Raw genomic sequence first — 19,168 nt, forward strand, 5'->3', positions numbered from 1 at the left:
TCCAAAGTTAGATACTGTGTGATACTCCACTACTGCCATAGCGATATTCTTTGCTGGTTTTGAAGAAATGAATATCACTTGCTCTAAAAGTCTTGGTCGGAAAAAACTGCATGCTGTGTTCGATAACATAGCATTAATATAAAATTTGACATTTGATTTAGGAGACACAAGATGAAATAAGTTATGACAACCTAGAGCCATAGGCATATATGCTGTGCTAACCAAGTTCCCACTCTTGGGGATTTCTTCTTCTATTTGTGAAGAGCTTCTACTGGTTAACAATGAACTGAGTCTTTTCTCCTTGAAGCCACTCTTGCTTTGAAAGTTTCCCTTGAAGTTAATGGAGCCATGTAGATAAATAATCTGGCTCAGAATATCTAAGTTGCTTTTAAGCTTCAGGCAACCTAAAGGCAATATTTGATGATAAAGCTGTTTTTTGTTTGTTTGTAATTTTTGGATAGAGTGAAATGATTTAGGGAGTACCTTTGACAGTAGTACTATTTAGGTAGTTGAAACATTGCATATTTTAAAAAGACTTGTGTTGGCACATTTTTAACTTAGAAAAGAAGATAAAATTATATAGGAGGTTAAATTTGGATTGTGCACAAGTAGAAGCAGACCACAGAAGAATTTAAAATTTTCCTTTTTTTGCTTTATATACCTCTAGTATAATGCAGGCCGTATGTATACATAAGGGAGTAATTAAATACAAAAAGGCAGCCTACTTGTTAGCCAGAAAGGATGCCTGGAACATGTGGATAAGCTTGGATATTTGTCTAATGTTAATTGGAATATTGGTTTTCAGTTGAAGATGCCAAATCTTCAGAAAAGTAATTGGATTTAGCTTCCTATTTAGCAAACTACTCCAAATCCCTGAAGTATCCCGCATCCGAAACTAATTTTTCTTGATTGTATCAGGTTTAGTCATGAACAGAACAAGGGTTGACATAGTTTTTTAATATTTAAAATGTTTCTTGACAAGGTTTCAACACTGTTCGTTGTCCGCAAATCTTGTTTTTAGGTTCACTAATGGCAGATGAAATCTTAGGTTTTCTGGGGAACTAGTTTTACAGCTTTGCAAACCTGTCTTCTTGAAGTAAACCAATTAATTTTTTCCTAGACATTTAAATTTAAGCTCAGATTTTGATCAGATTTCAAGAAACAACACAAAATGGTGTATTTCTTATTGCTTTTTGTATAAACTTATATGTGTGCTTAATTTAACTCCTTTAGATTCAGCCTAGGAAATATATTTTGTGGTAGTTCTTGAGTCTTGAAAGTATTATTCAATCTACAAATATTTAATGTGATATATCAAAATATTTGGGAATAGTTGAAAAAATGCTTCTTAGGAAGAAATTGAAATTGAAATTCCACTGAAATTCAGGGATAAAGGATTCAGTTTAAGAGATTGATCTAGCAAATATTTATTGAGCAACTACTATGTATAGGGTTCTTTGTGATTGGAAGAGGTATATAAAGGTGTTTAGGAAATGTTTATAACCTCAAGGAGCACGACTTTCTTATATTGTTGATAATTATAAAGATAGATGAATATTACCTCTTAGTTTAGTCTTTTGCCATTGAGGATGATCACTTAAATAGTTGAAAAGGTAAAATGGTGATTCTTAAGTGAAATATGAGCATATGCACCATATATAATTTTTTAAATTAAAATGTATTATTAGATGAAAATCATCTTAATTGATATTAATAGAGACTGATAGGAGCTATATTAGCTCAACAATAGACTATTCTAATGTATTTTTTGTGCCAGGACCATCTTTTTTGAAAAACTTACAGCCATGCTCCTATGTCATTTTTGTTCCAGGACCCCAAAGAGCAGATAAGTACTGTACATTTTAGTTGAAGTGGATTTTCAATTTGTTTTTAATCTGTCTCCAGGGTAGAATTAATGGCCAGACCTAATGTTGTTCACTACTGTGCCTCACTGCCTAGCACAGAGCCTGGTGTGGTGCATAGTTGGAGCTCAATACGTATTTATTGAACTCGACGGTCTTGCCCCAAGGGTAGTTGGCATTCTTCAGGGAGCTTCTGAAGGCATGCCTTCTGTCTCTGCCAGTAATTTCCTCTGGGACCAGGATATTGCTTTGCTACTCGGATATGCACTTTACAACTTGCATATTTAGACCTATGTTTATCATTCCTACTCCTGGAGTTGAGCAGCCATTGCAGGTACTATGGGCGATGCTGCTAATCCTCCTTTGCTATGATAGTGTATTAACTCTCGGGTTGTTTTGGGACTCTTGTTTTGTCACTGTGGAATTTTTATGATCTCTTTGTGCTTAAAAAGCGATTATCATCTTGGAACAAGACTAGGCTCCATCATCTTTCTGATGTTAAGTTGTAAGTATTTGAAAGGTTTATGCTTTATATCATTTGCGGTAAATTATTTTTCATATTTCAATTAGGTTTATGGTTCTTTTTTAAACACATTTTTCATGAGCCTGAATCATAGGACTAGAAATGATGTTATGAGGTACTTCATCTTTCCAAATTTTGGTTTCTAATTTGTTAACACTCTCCTTGAGTTTGGCTTTTACTCTTAAAAATTATTTTCCATAAAATTTTGAAAGCTGGTGACTGCAATGTTTGATATGGTTTAATAGGGAATGTTAGGTAATAGTTGGATACCTTGGACCTAGAAAAAGAGTTCCACTCATTTTTTACTATGAATTATTTTTTCTGATAGTTTCTCATAGTCAACACTAGGTGATGAGTTAAAAGACAGTTCCTTTAGCCTCCGATTAAGTACTGGTTCAGGTAAAATGTGTTTTAATAGTAAAGGTGTGGAAAACCAGGTATTGCTACAACTTTTGGTGCCTAAGGAACCTTATAGGCTTGCTTCTGTTCTCAGCCATTATAACTTTCAACTTTGTCAAGGTGGAGACTCTATTGGGACCATGAATGATGATTTTCTTAATCATTCCCTTATTAAGACTTAGGTTAAGTTTAATTTTTTGTTTTGAACATCTTTTTTTTTTTCCTTCTAAGTAAAAGATTCTTTTCGTAAGATAGACTTCCATAATAGTAATTACCAGGTCAAAGAATAGGAACATTTTTAAGGCTTTAATCTATGATCAGATTATTGCTAGTTTTATGAGTTGATCGTGCCACCAGCACATAGAAAGCGCAAGGGTGATTCTTTAATTATTCCCTGACAATATCTTCACTAGTAAGTACATTGGCATCGCTGTTTACAGAGCACTTTACAGAGCACTTTACAGGGAATCAACAAAAGAATGTGTCCTCATTGTTCATGAATGGGTTAGAAGACCACCCGGCCTAATTGGAGAGAGCAGAGAGTTGCGTATGGAAACAAACATGGAATACTGGTGTGAATAGCTAAAGACAGGGCCCTGCCATTGACCCCTTGCTTACGGTGAATTAAAATCCAAAACAAGCAAAACCCAGCTTCCCAGAGTGGACTGAGAAGGAGGCAGCACATGAGTGCCCCTGCAATCTTATCTTATTTTGGGATTTAGATCAATTAGTAGCAATTTCTCTGACTGCTTCAGGCCTACAAATATCTCTGTTGGCTAGGAGAGACGGGAGAGAAAGGGGGAAATGACCAAAAAGGGGATAAGCAATGATTGACTTTTGATTGGATTGTACATGTACTGAAATCAGTTTAAATTATACCCACAAAGAAAATGTTTACAAAACTCTCTTTCAAAAGAATCAGAAATATTTTCACTTTATGTACCTTTTAAAAAAAACTTAAGAATTACATTAAATATTATCGTAGTAGAAAATTTGTAAAATTCAAACAAATGCGAAACACAGAAATGAAAATGAAAAACACCCATAATTCCCTGTGAGCCTTCTTTCTGGGTGCGTATATGTGTGTGCATTATTTTAAGAATTGGGATTGTTATATAAAAGATGTGTTTGTAGCCCTATTTTTTTTCCTCTTAATTTCATCTCAGGAATATTTTTCATGATATCATAAATATTATTATAACATCTATTTAATGCTACATAATGTGGCTGTTGTCAAAATCAATTTAACCAGTTTTTTGGTGTTGGATATTTGGTTGCTTTGACGACCTTATTTCTATAAATAATGCTGCAGTGAACATCTTTGGAGGTAAAACTTGGTACATTCATGACCATTTCCTCAGGATAAATTTCCACATGTGGAATTGCTGGGCCAAGGTCCATATGTATTTGTAAAGGCTTCAAATACTTGTTTCTCTTCAGACAGGCTGCATCAGTTTACTCTCTCCAGCAGCATATGAGAAAGTCTGCTTCTCAGCATCTCTGTCAACATTGGGAATTATCATTCAAAACCAAAAATTCTTTGCCAGTTTTATAGATGACAGTGGTGTCTTACAGTTTTAGTGTGAATTTGTAGTATAGTTAGGACTTGGTCCTGATCTTTGTCAGCGTTTGGGATGAGTTAGTTCTTCTAAATTTGGAGTGAAGATTAAAGTACAGAACTCCCATCCAATTCCCAGTTTCTAAATGGTTTTATCTATTTTTTCTCTAGGCCTTGTAGTGGCATCTTCTTTTACATATGCTTTCTTTTTTTTTTTTTTCCGGAACTCTCTTTATTTAGCAAAATTGAAACACTATACCCATTAAACAACTCCTCATTTCCCCCTCCCCCACAGACTGGTAACCACCATTCTGCTTTCTGTTTCTATGAATTTGACTACTTTAGATATTTTGTATAAGTGGAATTATACAGTATTTGTGTTTTTGTGACTGGCTCATTTCACTTAGCATAATGTCCGTCAAAGTTTATCCATGTTGTAGCATGTAACAGGATTTCCTTCGTTTTTAAGACTGAATAATGTTCCATTGTATGTATATACCACATTTTGTTTATCCATTTATCTGTCCAAGGATATTTGGGTTTTTTCCACCTCTTGGCTATTGTGAATGATGCTGCTGTGACCATGGGTGTGCAAATATCTCTTTGAGACCCTGCTTTCAATTCTTTCGGATATATACCCAGAAATAGAATTGCTGGATCCTATGGTACTTCTAATTTTAGTTTTTTGAGGAACCTCTGAACTCTTCAGATCCATTTATGGCATTTGCACTCTTGCTAAAACTGAACCTCTCATGACTACCCTAATAGAAGTTGTTCCAGAGGGCAGTGCAGTTTAGGATAAAAGCCTTTGGTAGATTCTGCCTTTATGCTTCTCTCTGAGATCACTTTTTGGAAAGTAGTGGCAGTTACATTTATGGTAGCTAATGAAAATCTGGAGAGGATCAAAAAATGCCTTCAGGTTCGCAGAGAGTTAGCACTGTTATTTCTTCTGTCGGTAATACTCTAAAGGAGCTCCCATCCCTCATTTTTTTTTTTTTTTTAATTTTTTGTTTATTGCAGTAACATTGGTTTATAACGTTCTATAAATTTCAGGTGTACATCATTATACTTCTATTTCTGTATAGATTACATCATGTTCACCACCCAAATACTAATTACAATCTTACATATGCTTTCTGAACTCAAGGAATATGGGAAAAACTGTAGTTCTCAGCTTGTATTTATTAGTTGCCAAAATTAAAAACCAGGAGACTTTACATTTAAGAATTTGACTTCTGATTTCTCTTGAAAAATCCGAAGTCCTAGCCACATTGGGTCTGCATTCCCCCATGATGTCTACCTGGCTGTCCTCTTAATGTGGATCACGTCTTCTGCTTGGTAGCTTCCACCATGGGCATTGTCTCTTGACACTGAGCCCAAGGGTCAGTTACCTTTTATCATCAAGTTTGTGCTGCCTTTTTTTCTTTTTCATATTATAAAGTTAAAAGGGAAGGGAAATTGTTCTTTTACTCACACTTGTAAAAATTAGAAAAATAAAAGACTGAGAAGTTATGTACATTATAGGGTTCAGAACACTATACTGACCAGTACAGATCCCAGGGGGCCTGTTAAATGCTGTTGCCTGGACACTATAGTCATTCATTCATTCAACAAATATTATTAGAGTGCCGACTATGTGCCAAATCACTGAGCTAGTCGTCAAGGCCTCAGCAGTTCGCAAGACAGTCATGGTCCCCACCATTATGGAGTTAACAATCTAGTGGGGTTTTCCATGTTATTCCAAATCGATAGCTTTCAAGCATCTGACAGCTGTAAATGGCCATTCCAAGTCACATAGAGGTGGTAGAGGAGATAGCCAATTGTCTCCTTTTAGTGAGCAAAACGTAACACTGAAGCCCCGTTGTCCCTTTTACCTTTTATATGGGTAGAAAAGAGTAGGGGCATTTGCTTTCCTGATGCTCCTAGGTTTCCTTCTAGGAAAATCTATTATTTGTCTACACTTAATATTTATCAGGGACACTGGGCAGGGGAATTGGGGAGGGATGCAGAATGTGTTAGAAATGGTCACTCTCCTCAATTAGTTTCCAGTCCAGTTGGGGAGATGAGATACGTACACCAACAGCTGCAATAGACACAACATTTTAACAGTTTAAGTAGTTGTTAGAGCTTGAGTCTAGTCCACAAAGCTGTTTTAAACTTTTATTGTGAATAGTATACTAACTCTCCATAAGTCTATTATTTTGTACTAGTTTTTCATTTCAAATGTATGCTGGTTCAGTTCCATTTTGGCACACGATGGGCTAAAGGAGTCTTTTGAGGACAGGTTTATGAAATAAACATAATTTATAGTATTGTCTCACTGGGGAAATTCCTTTTATGGGTTTAAATACCCTAGTAATAAACATACTTTTGGAATGTTGTAATTAAGTTGGATACTTCCCGTCTTTAGAATTTCATATTCCTAGATTCACAGCATTGCATCTGACCTTAGTCCTCTAGTCCAAACTTCTACTGGGTGTAGAAACTCTTTCTTTTAATACAATCTAAGATTGCGCTAGAAAATAATTTTCATCTCCTATGCTGAACAATTAGTGGTGGCTGCCTAAAATGCTGAGCTGAGAAGGATTCTGAGGTTTTATTTGGGCTCTAGGGCAGATGTTTCCAAAACTGTTTAGCAGAGTCGTTCAAGGGGGTGGGAATTAAGAATGCTTTAGTAGGGCTGGCCCCGTGGCTTAGCGGTTAAGTGAGCGCGCTCTGCTACTGGCGGCCGAGGTTCGGATCCTGGGCGTGCACCGATGCACCGCTTCTCCGGCCATGCTGAGGCCGCGTCCCGCATACAGCAACTAGAAGGATGTGCAGCTATGACATACAACTATCTACTGGGGCTTTGGGGGGAAAAAGAAAAAAGAAAGACATTCCTGATTTCATGTGAGGAAATGGATATAGCTATCCCTGAAGTAAGATCAATTCCTGGATTTTCAAGTGCAGTGGGTCAATAAAATTAAAAAAAAAAAAAAAAAAAAAGAATGCGTTAGTATATGCCTGACTATAAAAAAAGGAGATTTTTCTGTGCTTTAATCCTTTAGTGAAGTTCCTAAAGAACTTGGCTGAATGAAAGATTGGCCATTAGAAAGAGAAAATGGTACTAAGACTTCTGTTTCTAAAGGTTGACAGTGAAAACTCACTCTGATTAGCCAGAAAGAAAGCATATAATGAAGACAGATGGAAATAGTGTTTCTGCTGACCAGCTACCTTCACTTTTTGAGTTTAGGCCCTTTCCTCTTTATCAAGGGTGAAGCCCGGTTGACTGAGACTATCTGTGGCAGTGTACAGGACCTACTGGGTCCCAGGTCCTGTGAGGACAGGGACCATATCTTTCTTGTTCACTCTATCAAGCTCATTGCCTGGCGTATGGTAGGTACCTCAAAGTTTATAGAGTGAGTGGATGAATACAGCCCCTGACGTCTTTGGAGGAAATTTAAGATTAGCCCTTAGTGCTCTTCAAAGTAACATGGTATTGGTTCCTCTGGATGCTTAAGCAGGTTTTTTATTGCAAATGTGGTCAGCAGAAGGATGGTGGATATATTTTCACTCCTGATGATGAAGAAAAAGAACTGAACACATCACTGACCCTCTCCCTTGGGAGACAGAGTGTGTGGCCAGTGTCTGGCATGGTGACTTCTTGCAATGCAATTCTGAAGCTTGGGCGCGTGGTCCATTCCTCTTTTGTCAAGCTTTGGAGCTAGGTCATGGTGTCTTTTCACAGTGGAAACCATTTTTGCTCAATTAATTGGATGAAAACAAAGGCTGGCCCCATGCCCTGTGGTTATTGCTTTACAAGCAAGAGGTGGAGATTGAATTGCAGGCTCCCTAGGTCCAGGACGATGGGAATGCTGTGGTGGCTCTGCCCCTGTGGAGAGAGCTGGGTTTAAAAGCATCTTGTAGCCACCTTTCTGGTTGACTTAATAGGGGAGAAGGTAACCTTTCAGGAGAAGCTTTTCCCAGCCTAGGGAAGAGTTGAGAAGAAATTCTGAAAATATACTAACAAAACTCCTTAAAGGTTTTTGATCTTTTCCCCTCTTTTAAAAAGAAACAACAAACAAAACATGCCAATCAGATGGCAGAATCTCGAGTCTTTCATGTCACAATGTGTCCATTTACTACAGCATTTAGTAGGCCAATAATGCCTTTAGCTTAAGGTAGTTAACAAGCATACCTGGCAGTTACTTTTATTTTCTGCTCCCTGTAGCACTTAGCAAAATCCCATTATGCAATTGGGTAGTATTAAATGTTAAAAAGTTAATTTGTTCTGCATTCCATTAAAATTACACTTTTTTTTCATGTGCATTTGTCCTTACATCTTGTTTAAAACCTATAATTTAAGCTCCCACCATAGTAAAGCCTTAAGTAACCTTTTGCCCTTGCTACCTTAATTATTCGTCATCACACACGTTATTTCAGGAGGATTGTGGCAATGAGTTAACTATTTGTTAGTTAATGAAAATATCTGTCACTTAAAAAGCAAAATGTGGACTTGGAGTTTTAATTAAAATTGTACATCAGTAATGAAATAAAGTGTACCTTTTATTGAGGAAAATAGATTTTAAAAATGTTGCTTGCTTTCTCTTTGAAATAACCATGGTTTGGTTAAGGCCAAACAATTAATGGAAATGGTGAGCTTATTTCCATTTAAGATATTAAAACATTTGATTTTTAAATGTAATAATTTTCCAATTAAATTCATTGTCACCTTATATAAATATGCTTAGAGATTACCTTACAGAAATAAAATGTTGTGAAACTGGATCCTGGTGGTGATGTGGCAGAAACATCTTGCGGTGTTTGATTCCAAATATGTTAGATAACTTTTTTGGTATTTTTTTGCAAACTTATAGTGAATAAATAATAAATAATTTTAGAGGTTGAAATTTCCCAAGACCATGCTATGTATTTTAATAGCACTTGGTGCTTTATTTGGCTTGTTTTTATTTGATAACCAGTATACACCATTAAATATGACCAGGTTCAGAGAACACTACTGACAATTGCAAACCATACTCAGCAGTAGAGTGTCTGACATATGAAGCCCTTAGGATTACCTTGGATTTTTTTAGCCTAGAGAACTTACATCCATACGTCATATCAAAAAAAAAAAAAAAATTGGGTGGGGAGACAGAGAAAGATATGAACAGGTTCTGAGACGAATGGATTTTGGGAGTTTAAGAGAGTCTTAGAAATTAGATTCAGTTACTTCATTTCACAAAGGAATAAAAAGATGCCCCAAATATTCAATGACCTGTCTAAAGTCCTCTAACTATTATGTAGCTGAGATAGGACAAGAACTGGGGTTTCTTGAGATTTTGGAGTCAAACAGATCTGGGTTTCAACCCTGGCTTCACCGTTAACCACCTGTGTGACCCTGGGCAGGTTATTAAAGCTCTCTGAGCCTGTTTCCTCTTCTGTAGAATGGGGATAGTTTTCTGTTTTAGGGGCATTGAGTGATTTCATGAGATGATGGATTTGAAAGGCTGGTTCAGGACCTAGCCCTTCTAAGTGCTTAGTCGATGTGGTCTCCTTTCCCTTTGCCAGACCAGCATTTTCTCTACAATACACAGTTGTCTTATCACAGGTCATTTTTGCAAAATGAGACCCTGGCTGTTTTAGCCAGGACTTCTGGGGTTGCTGCCGGCCCAGCACCAGACACTTGGGGGTGCTAGTATGCACTCAGCTTTGGACAATACTGTTGGAGGGTTTGGGCAGGGACCCATGCTGAGGCCATTCCTCACTTTTGTTCTGTGGCCTGTGGACTCCTGAATTTCCCCATTCTCATGTGACAGTGCAGCAGGGAAATCCACAGAGAGGGAGATGATGCTGAGGAGGCTGCTGCTTTTTTTTTTTTTTCCCCTGCAAAAAAAATGTTCCATGGAAACTTTCCCTGTGAACCCTCTTCAAGAGATTTATGCAGATTATAAAGTCAAAAGACGGGGTCATTCCAGACTTTTCTTTCCAGGCAAAGAGGCCAGAACATAATTTTAGCAGGTATTAGTAAAAATTGAGAAGTATTTTGTGTATGCTGGGATTCTTGCCAACATCTGTGTTTGCAACTCCCAAGACAGGGCTAAGGTGAAAGTTTTTCCTCACTGCCCTTGGAAGATTGTTGGAACAAGCCGGCCACGATTCTTTTCCATTGCATCTGTGTTACCAAGGCCTCTCTAGACAGTGTTTTGGGGAATCTTGGGCCAACACAAATTGATTTACTTTTCACCAAAAGAGCTTGATGCTGATTGTTGACTGCAGGTGTGCTTTGGGGGAAGGGGCAAAAGCTGAGGCATTGGTAGGTAGACAAAGCAGGTGGAAGTCATTTGGCTTTTTCCCAATAAACTGTAAAACTGCTTTAATTTGATGTTTTTTTTTCAATGTAACAAATAATTATACAAAATGTGAGTCCAGTTAGGTACATCCAGGAAATTTAGAAGACTGAGGATAGATCTTTGAATTTGTTTAGAAGAGATGAGAAAGGATCTATTTCTGAGGGAGTACAAAATAAACATTTAAAAATATGACCTCTGGGGCCCGGCCCGGTGGCATAGCGGTTAAGTTCGTGCACTCCGCTTTCGCGGCCCGGGGTTTGCAGGTTCAGATCCCGGGCACGCACCGACGCACCGCTTGTCAAGCCATGCTGTGGGGGCGTCCCGTATAAAGTAGAGGAAGATGGGCACGGATGTTAGCCCAGGACCAATCTTCCTCTGCAAAAAGAGGAGGATTGGCATAGGATGTTAGCTCAGGGCTAATCTTCCCCACCAAAAAAAAAAAAAATTACCTCTAACATACCATAATCAACTATTGCATGTAGAGCCATTTAGTAATATGTGAGCATGGTGCTCCTTGGTATGTGTTTGTAAACTATATCCCTTTTATTAGATAAAGAATATTCTCATTTATCCATAGAAATGTGTAAACCTCCATGAGAACATTCTAACCAGATGTAGCAAAGACTAAGCATTCTTTATTGATCATTTTGTGCAGAACACCAGAGCATGTTCCAGCAGAGTGCAGCAAAAGCCAGTTATTGCAAAATATACTCCTGTCTTTCCTTAGTCAGTCTGGTATGTGGAGACATAGAGGAATTTCACATTCAAAAAATGATAAAAACAAACAATAGAGATCCTGGAACAGTGCACTGTTTGTACCCCTGTCCCCCATCCTATGAATAGGCCTCAAACAAGAAAAGCTTTCTCTAATTTACTCAGCAACACTGATCTTTCTTGAAGAAGAGACATGGTGGTAGCCTATGATAACACTTAAAAGTTAGCATGGCAGAGTTTTACTTTTTCTTCTTTTAAATATAACTTACTAAAATGTCACAAGTATTACATATCAGAATTCTTGGTCAGAAAATATTGATAAGTAAAGAGAATGAAATAAAAGTAAAAATTATCCTAATCCCACTGCCCAGAAAGAAATCATATTTTAAATTTAGTATATTTCCTTCTAGATTTGTGAATGTGTTGTATTGTGTATAAATATAGATTAAAAAATAGAAATATTTTAAAATGGGGTAGTATGGTACATACTCTTTGGAAAGTTCTTTTTTCCATGTAAAAATAAATCATTAACATGTTCCATGTCAATATCTGTAGTTATAGCTACTATAACTTTTAATACATACAGTTACTCTAGCTGCTAGTTTCAATAACATTTGAATGGTATGTTTCTGCCTTTTGAAAAAATGTGGCATACTGCTTCACAGTAGCATTTAAGTAATTCATGTCACTTCATGAATAAATATTATTGTGATGCAGACCACTGTATATTTGATGTGTACCACAAGGAATAAATATTTACTATTGCAGATTAGCTGATTTTTCTTTCTGTTGGTGATTTACTTTAAGAAGTTTCTCTTTCTAACTTCTAGCCCATTTTTAGAGAGAGTGATATTTTTTACTAGAATGTGATTACATAGTGATAATACCTTGAATTTAGTGATTTTTAAAGTATTGGTTAAGTAGGAAAATAGATGCCCAACTTTTCTTGCTTTTCATCTACCAAAATTCTATTACTTTTGATTGTCTTTCTTAAATTCCTACTTTAAAATAATAAGAATACCTTATGTTCACAATATGATGGTTTAAGAAAAGAAGCGTAAAAGATTATACTTGGCTTTCCACAAAGAGGAAAGAGCTGATTACCAGAGAAATAGAGCTATCAGGTTTTAAAAATATATAATTAATAAATGCTAACTATTCAGTTTGTATATGAGCACACCTATTTGGATTATGTGTGGCATATGAATATTCCTGAAGGAATCCTGACTGGGAGAGAACTTAGGGTGACCCAAGTCAAGGACCCTCCCATCAGAAGCGAGTGCCACTTTCCGAACAGGCTAGGGCAGTGGTCGAGATGAGTGCCTGAGATCTGGACACTCGTTGATTCAGGAGCAAGGAAATCAGCAAAGTAGGAAACTATAGCCAGGTTAGAGACATTATGGGAGCCACCCAATGAGGGGCTGAGGAGTTAGCAGGTCTGGCTGTGGGATGAGACTGGGACAGAAGCACAGGTGTGGACCTGATTCTGGAGCAGAGAACACTTGCCCCTGCTACTAGGGGCAGAAGCAGCCCGGGCCTGTAGGAACACAGTGGGGCAGGCATGCCCTGCTTCTGGTAGTTAGCAGGAGCTAAGAGAAAGGGGGTCTTTTATACAGTGTGTAAAGAATATCCAAACATAGAAAACGAGAAAAGCATAAAAATATCTTGCACTGTTTTAGCAACACAGTTCAAAGTCGGTAAACTTCAAAAATTGTAGATGCCCCAGGAAATAAATTAAAGGGCTGGAGATAGTCATTTTACAAGAATGAGTATATCAGGACATTTAGAAACCAACTTTAGTTTCTGTTCTTACTTCAAAGATGAGACTTGAACTATTTTTTCAAGATTTAAGCCTCCCTAAAAAATCTTGTAATTGGGGTAAGCAGCCACCAGGGGGCAGCCACGACTTAGTTAAAATTATGTGTCTGAACAGTAAAGTATTTTCTCTGGTGGGAAAGTTAAAAGGACTGCTTTATTCTTTTTTGAACTAAAGCAAATAAAATAAAAATAAAGTTCAGTAAAACTTACAAAGCTTAGAATTAATTTATTGACTTGGTTTAAAAGGTGCCTTCTTTGGCTTTTCGGCTACTCAGTGGCATTTTTTGCTTCAGCCTCCAGCAGGTTGCTCTTTCTCTGACTTGACTTTACCTTGTGATGACTTTTGTTTTTCTCATCAACTTGTAGCTAGAAAAATACACACATACACCAGGAGTATGTATTATTTTTATTTTTTAATTCTGTCTTTTTGATTTTGAGCTTAAAGAACAAATGGTTACATCAAGGTGATATATGAAGGAACAGAAGGAAACTCCTTGACTTGTCATTTCAAAAGAATAAGAGAGAAGACTGCTCTTTATTTTTCTTATAAAAAAGAGAAACACCCTTTTTCATGTAGTTTTCTCCTGCCAGCTAGATGCTACTTGAAATGTATACACTTGATCCTTTAGTGTTAAGTTTTAAATGTTAGTTCTAAAATTTGCCTTGGTTTGAATCTGGAGGGGAGCATTAAAAATACAGATTCCTGAGCCCCACCCTAGATTTGCTGAATTTCAAGGGAGAAGGGATGTTTTTTAAAAGGTTCCCTGGTGATTCTGATGGAAGGTCCAGGAAAAAGCCTGGCAACTTTCTCTCTTGTAACTTGTAAGAACTACCCTAGTAAGAGAATTCCTCAGAACTAACTTTTTAAAGTTTGAATGATCAGAAACAGGTATTTAAAAATATCTAAAAATAGTACATGTATGGCACAAAAACAGACACACAGATCAATGGAATAGAATCGAAAGCCCAGAAATAAACCCACACATCTATGGACAGCTAATGTTTGACAAAGGAGCCAAGAACATACAATGGGGAAAAGAAAGTCTCTTCAACAAATGGTGTTGGGAAAACTGGATAGCCATATGCAAAAAAATGAAAGTAGATCCTTACCTTACACCATACACAAAAATTAACTCCAAATGGATTAAAGACTTAAATGTAAGACCTGAAACTGAAAGTTCTAGAAGAAAACATAGGCAGTAACTCTTCCACATCGGTCTTAGCAACATCTTTTCAAACACCACATCTGACCGGGCAAGAGAAACAATAGAAAAAATAAACAAATGGGACTACATCAAACTAAAAAGCTTCTGCACAGCAAAGGAAACCATCAACAAAACGAAAAGACAACCTAACAATTGGGAGAAGATATTTGCAAACCATACATCTGATAAGGGCTTAATCTCCAAAATATATAAAGAACTCATGCATCTCAACAACAAAAAAACTACCAACCCAATTAAAAAATGGGCAAAAGACCTGAACAGACATTTCTCCAAAGAAGATATACAGATGGCCAACAGACACATGAAAAGATGTTCAAAATCACTAACTATCAGGGAAATGCAAATCAAAACTACAATGAGATATCACCTCACGCCCGTCAGAATGGCTATAATTAACAAGACAGGAAACAACATGTGTTGGAGAGGATGTGGAGAGAAGGGAACTCTCATACACTGCTGGTGGGAGTGCAAACTGGTGCAGCCACTATGGAAAACAGTATGGAGATTCCTCAAAAAATCAAGGATAGAACTACCATATGATCCAGCTATTCCACTGTTGGGTATTTATCCAAAGAACTTGAAAACACCAATTTGCAAAGGTACATGCACCCCTGTGTTCATTGCAGCCTTATTCACGATAGCTAAGACTTGGAAGCAACCTAAGTGCCCATCAAGGGACGAATGGATAAAGAAGCTGTGGTATATATACACAATGGAATACTACTCAGCCATAAGAAATGACGAAATCCAGCCATTTGTGACAACATGGATGGACATTGAGGGTATAATGCAAAGTGAAATAAGTCAGAGGGAGAAGGCCAAATACCATATGATTTCCTTCATTAAGTAGTCGATAATAACAACAATAAACAAACACATAGGGACAGAGATTGGATTGGTGGTTACCAGAGGGGAAGGGGGGAGGGAGGAGGGTGAAAGGGATAATTCGGTACATGTGTGTGGTGATGGGTTGTAATTAGTATTTTGGTGGTGAACATGATGTAGTCCATGCAGAAATAGAAGTACAATGATGTACACCTGAAATTTTTGCAATGTTATAAACCAATGTTTCTGCAATAAACAAGGAAAGAATTATAAAAAAAAAAAAATAAAAATAAAAATAAAAATAAAAATAAAAATAGTACATGTAATAAGGTTTTAAGCAGAGGTTTTAACATTATTTTGTAGGAAATTTTAGTATGTGGACCACATTTTAATGGAATTTTGTATTGGGGGTTTCTTCTTCACACTGATGGCTATGTAAGTATAAGATTTGTTTTTTAAATTTTGGAAATGTACCTCTCTTGCTTAGCTGCTATTCAAGAAATATCTAGAATGCCAGAGTAATAGAAGTTCCTTTTTATAACTTGACTTAGAGGTTTGATCACTCTGAGAGTAACAGATGTGCAAGTGGATATTCACCATCATGTTATGCTAAAATATGAAAAATCATTTATGATTTGTTATAAAATTAATATCTTATAAATGTTCATTAATCTCTCCTCTAAACTATGAAATAAAGAAGAAACTGAGCAATGAGGAGGAAAGCATCTATCTATCATACTGTAAACGCACAGAATACTAGATTATTTTGATTTTGATGTCATTTTGTTATCCACCATTCTGGTGAAATTGGAGAAGTTCTCCTCCCTTCCCTACCCCACATTTAAACTTAGAGACTGGTCATGGATCCAATTGTTAAATCTTTCTTCCCAGACCTCACTTTATCCAATGGTTTATCATTAATTAATTCAAAGCGTGATGGTAATACAAACAGGCATAGTTTCGAGAGACAGTCTGGTCAGGTGATGGATGTCTTGTAGAAATGGATGTCAGCTTACCTGCCAGGTCTCCCCTCCTCAGAAGGCTGAGAAATAAAAAAACGGTGCTGTGATGAGAGGAGCTGGAAGAAGCAGGGAATTAAGAAACCTCTTTTGGGACCTACTCAAGCTAACTTGACGTTGCGTTCGCTGTGAAACACCAAGCAGGCCTCGCCGGATTTGTTTTGGTGTCGAGCTTCAGATCACCAAGCCAATGTCTTTTGCCACTTGCTCATGAGATCCAGCTTGCCCTGTCAGTGGCAACCTTGTTAAGGGGGAAAAAACTGAAGAAAGCACAAACACAGAAACTTTGAATTAGTTCTTCTAAACAAACGGGGATCTAATTTTTTACATTAAAAGAAAACGAAAAGGAAGACTGGCTTTGAGTAACATTTATCAAATTTAGACTAAAATAAACCTAGGTTTATAAGATCCAGTTTGTGGAGTAAAATATTGGCATGAGGAGGATGGAAACATTGCGTGAAGGAAAATGTACGGTAGTAGAATTAGAGGAGGAAAGATCCCTGGTCATGACCCGATGTTACTACTGCCACACCAGCTTCCTTATAATAGAAATCCAGTCTGTTACAACAAAGAGGGCTCTGTAAATGCACCATGATAAAAATGGCGAATACTTAGAATAGCTGCTATTTTTTGAGCGCTTACTCTGTGCCAGCTAGTGCTAAGTACTTTACCTACATTATCTCAATTATTTTTAAGGGTTCTTTTGCACAGAGGGATTCTGCAATTTTTTGCTTTCAATAATTTAATACTTTCAAAAAGCATTTCTTTATGTAAACACTTCCCTGTGGATTGGGGACTTTAGGAAATAAATGGGAAAATATTAGCTAACCTTGTACAAGAGAGAATGGTGATATTGGGCACATGGTATAAACTCTCCCCATATTTCCCAAACTATGATCCAAGGAATAATCCTTTGGGAGATATTAATAGGTGTTTTGTGAAAAATGGGTTTTAAATCACTGCATTCTATATCCTCCTTTTGGAAGTTCACTAAGCCACATTGGGTTATTAAAGGCTCTGAGAAATTCTCCTCTAAAGAAACTTAAAAAAACCACCTGTTTAATATTTCCCTAATTTATCTAAGCACAGAACACTTTGTGTGGGGGCAAGGGGTCACATTCCATGAGTGCCTGGTTGGTGTTGGAGACCATTCTGCATGGGCTAGCATGTTTCTGTACATCTAGCAGGCAGAGGCACTGCCTGCCTTTTGCTCTGGACTATCTTTTTAACGATATTTTTTACAGGGAATAGCCTTGGATGATAGAGATAGTAGCTCCCTCCAGAGCAAAGCGTAGGTTATTTATTGTCTAGTCTGGTAGAGATAGTAGCTCCCTCCAGAGCAAAGCGTAGGTTATTTATTGTCTAGTCTAATAAAGATAATCGCTCCTTCTAGGCATACTTGCTGACTGTTATAAAAGACTGGGGTTCCCTAAGCTCTGGGTTCTTCCTCTGTAACCCAACCCACTGCACGTGTAGATGTCACCTTGGCCCTTTTGCATCACCTGTGGGAATTGGGGCTCGGGGGAAGTAGGACAAATGCTGACGTTCTGGCTGTTGCTGTAAGTGATGAAATCCTATGCCTCTGACCAGGAGTCTTGAATCTTCTGCAAGCATCCATGAAACGATGGCAGATTAACTTGTTAGCTTGCAAGTAGGGTAATATCTTAGACCCTTCACCATTCTTGACAGTTAGGAAATGCTAGAAATTTGTCCTTGGAGGTAAATGGGTCTGCCTCTGGCCGAGTGGACTAGGGTGGGTTGGGGTAGAGTGGCTGCGGGAAAGCTATGAAGAACGGAAAAAAAGTAGAGGTTCAACAACATATGTCTCCAAAATTCAAGCACTTTCCATGCATTCTAGAATATTGAATCTCCTTGCAGTTTTGCTCCTCTGAGACAATTCTCAGTTCCTGTTGCTTTCCTTTTAGGTTTTATTTTCTAGACTTCAAGTTGTATTTTACTACTCTTTTCTGTGCTTTATTTTTCCAGGTGTAGAATTTCTGCTTATATAATGAAACACAAAATGGTAGTGGATCATTAGTAATATAGCTCTTGTAGATTTAGGGAAATGGAGCAAATACACCTTTATTGCTCATGTATTGTGTACCTGGCACTCTGCTAAGCATATTACATGGGTTTTCTAATATAATCTTCCATATCACTTGGGATTTTGGTATTATTATACTCAATTTATATGTCAAGAAACTTGGGGCTCGTGAGGTGGTTGTTGTAATATTCATAGCTAGCATTTACGGAGCACTTACTGAATACCAGCTACTATGCTAAGCATAGGATATTTTCTTATTTCATCCTCATAATGACCCTGGCATAGTTACTATTATTATTTTATCTTATGCATGAGGAAACTGAGGACCAGAGAGGAAGTGATCTCACCCAGGTCACATAATTATCAGAGCTATGATTTGAATACACGTATGTGTGAATGACTTCAATATCAGGTCATCCCCCCCACCCAGACTTGAAGTTTTGTGAAGATTATGGCTTGAGCTTAGGGTGACTATGTTGTTGTAGTCCAAACCAGACATTTTGGAGAGAAAAGAGAGGCAATGTTAATAATTACACCAGGACAACAGGTATAAGCCCAGACTGTCATGGAAAAGCAGGGCATGCAGTCCCTCTATCAAGCACAAATAAAACATGCAAGTACATACTGGGATAGAGTGCACTCATATTTGCACTGATTTCTGACAGTTGTGGTTTAGGGTATTATCTCCCATTGAATCAATATGTTGAATTCAAATAGTTTTAAATATTTTATTGTGCTTTTAAAAGTGTTTTATTGCCAAGGTAGACCCGCCCTTATTGACAGTTCCAATATAGATAAAATGGATTACTGCACATCCTTTTCTAACACCTCAGTGTTTTATGGGTTTC

The 19,168-nt window shown here is 37.3% G+C and overlaps 1 protein-coding gene across 4 annotated transcripts in view; it reads left to right on the forward strand.

Annotated features, from left to right (window-relative positions):
• The window catches only part of BBS9 (Bardet-Biedl syndrome 9), a 444,049-nt gene that overhangs the window by 256,831 nt on the left and 168,050 nt on the right, over positions 1 to 19,168 (forward strand). For 2 of the 4 annotated variants that reach the window (XM_087429458.1, XM_087429462.1), the window contains one exon: positions 15,621 to 15,692. The exons of the other annotated variants lie outside the window; for them this stretch is intronic. In XM_087429458.1, the coding sequence (XP_087285584.1) occupies positions 15,621 to 15,692 (72 nt within the window). The remainder of the gene's footprint in view (positions 1 to 15,620; positions 15,693 to 19,168) is intronic. 4 annotated transcript variants of the gene reach the window in all.

Source organism: Ceratotherium simum, chromosome 1, assembly GCF_057802395.1.
Source record: "Ceratotherium simum simum isolate JZ-2026a chromosome 1, ASM5780239v1, whole genome shotgun sequence".
Taxonomy (NCBI): domain Eukaryota; kingdom Metazoa; phylum Chordata; class Mammalia; order Perissodactyla; family Rhinocerotidae; genus Ceratotherium; species Ceratotherium simum.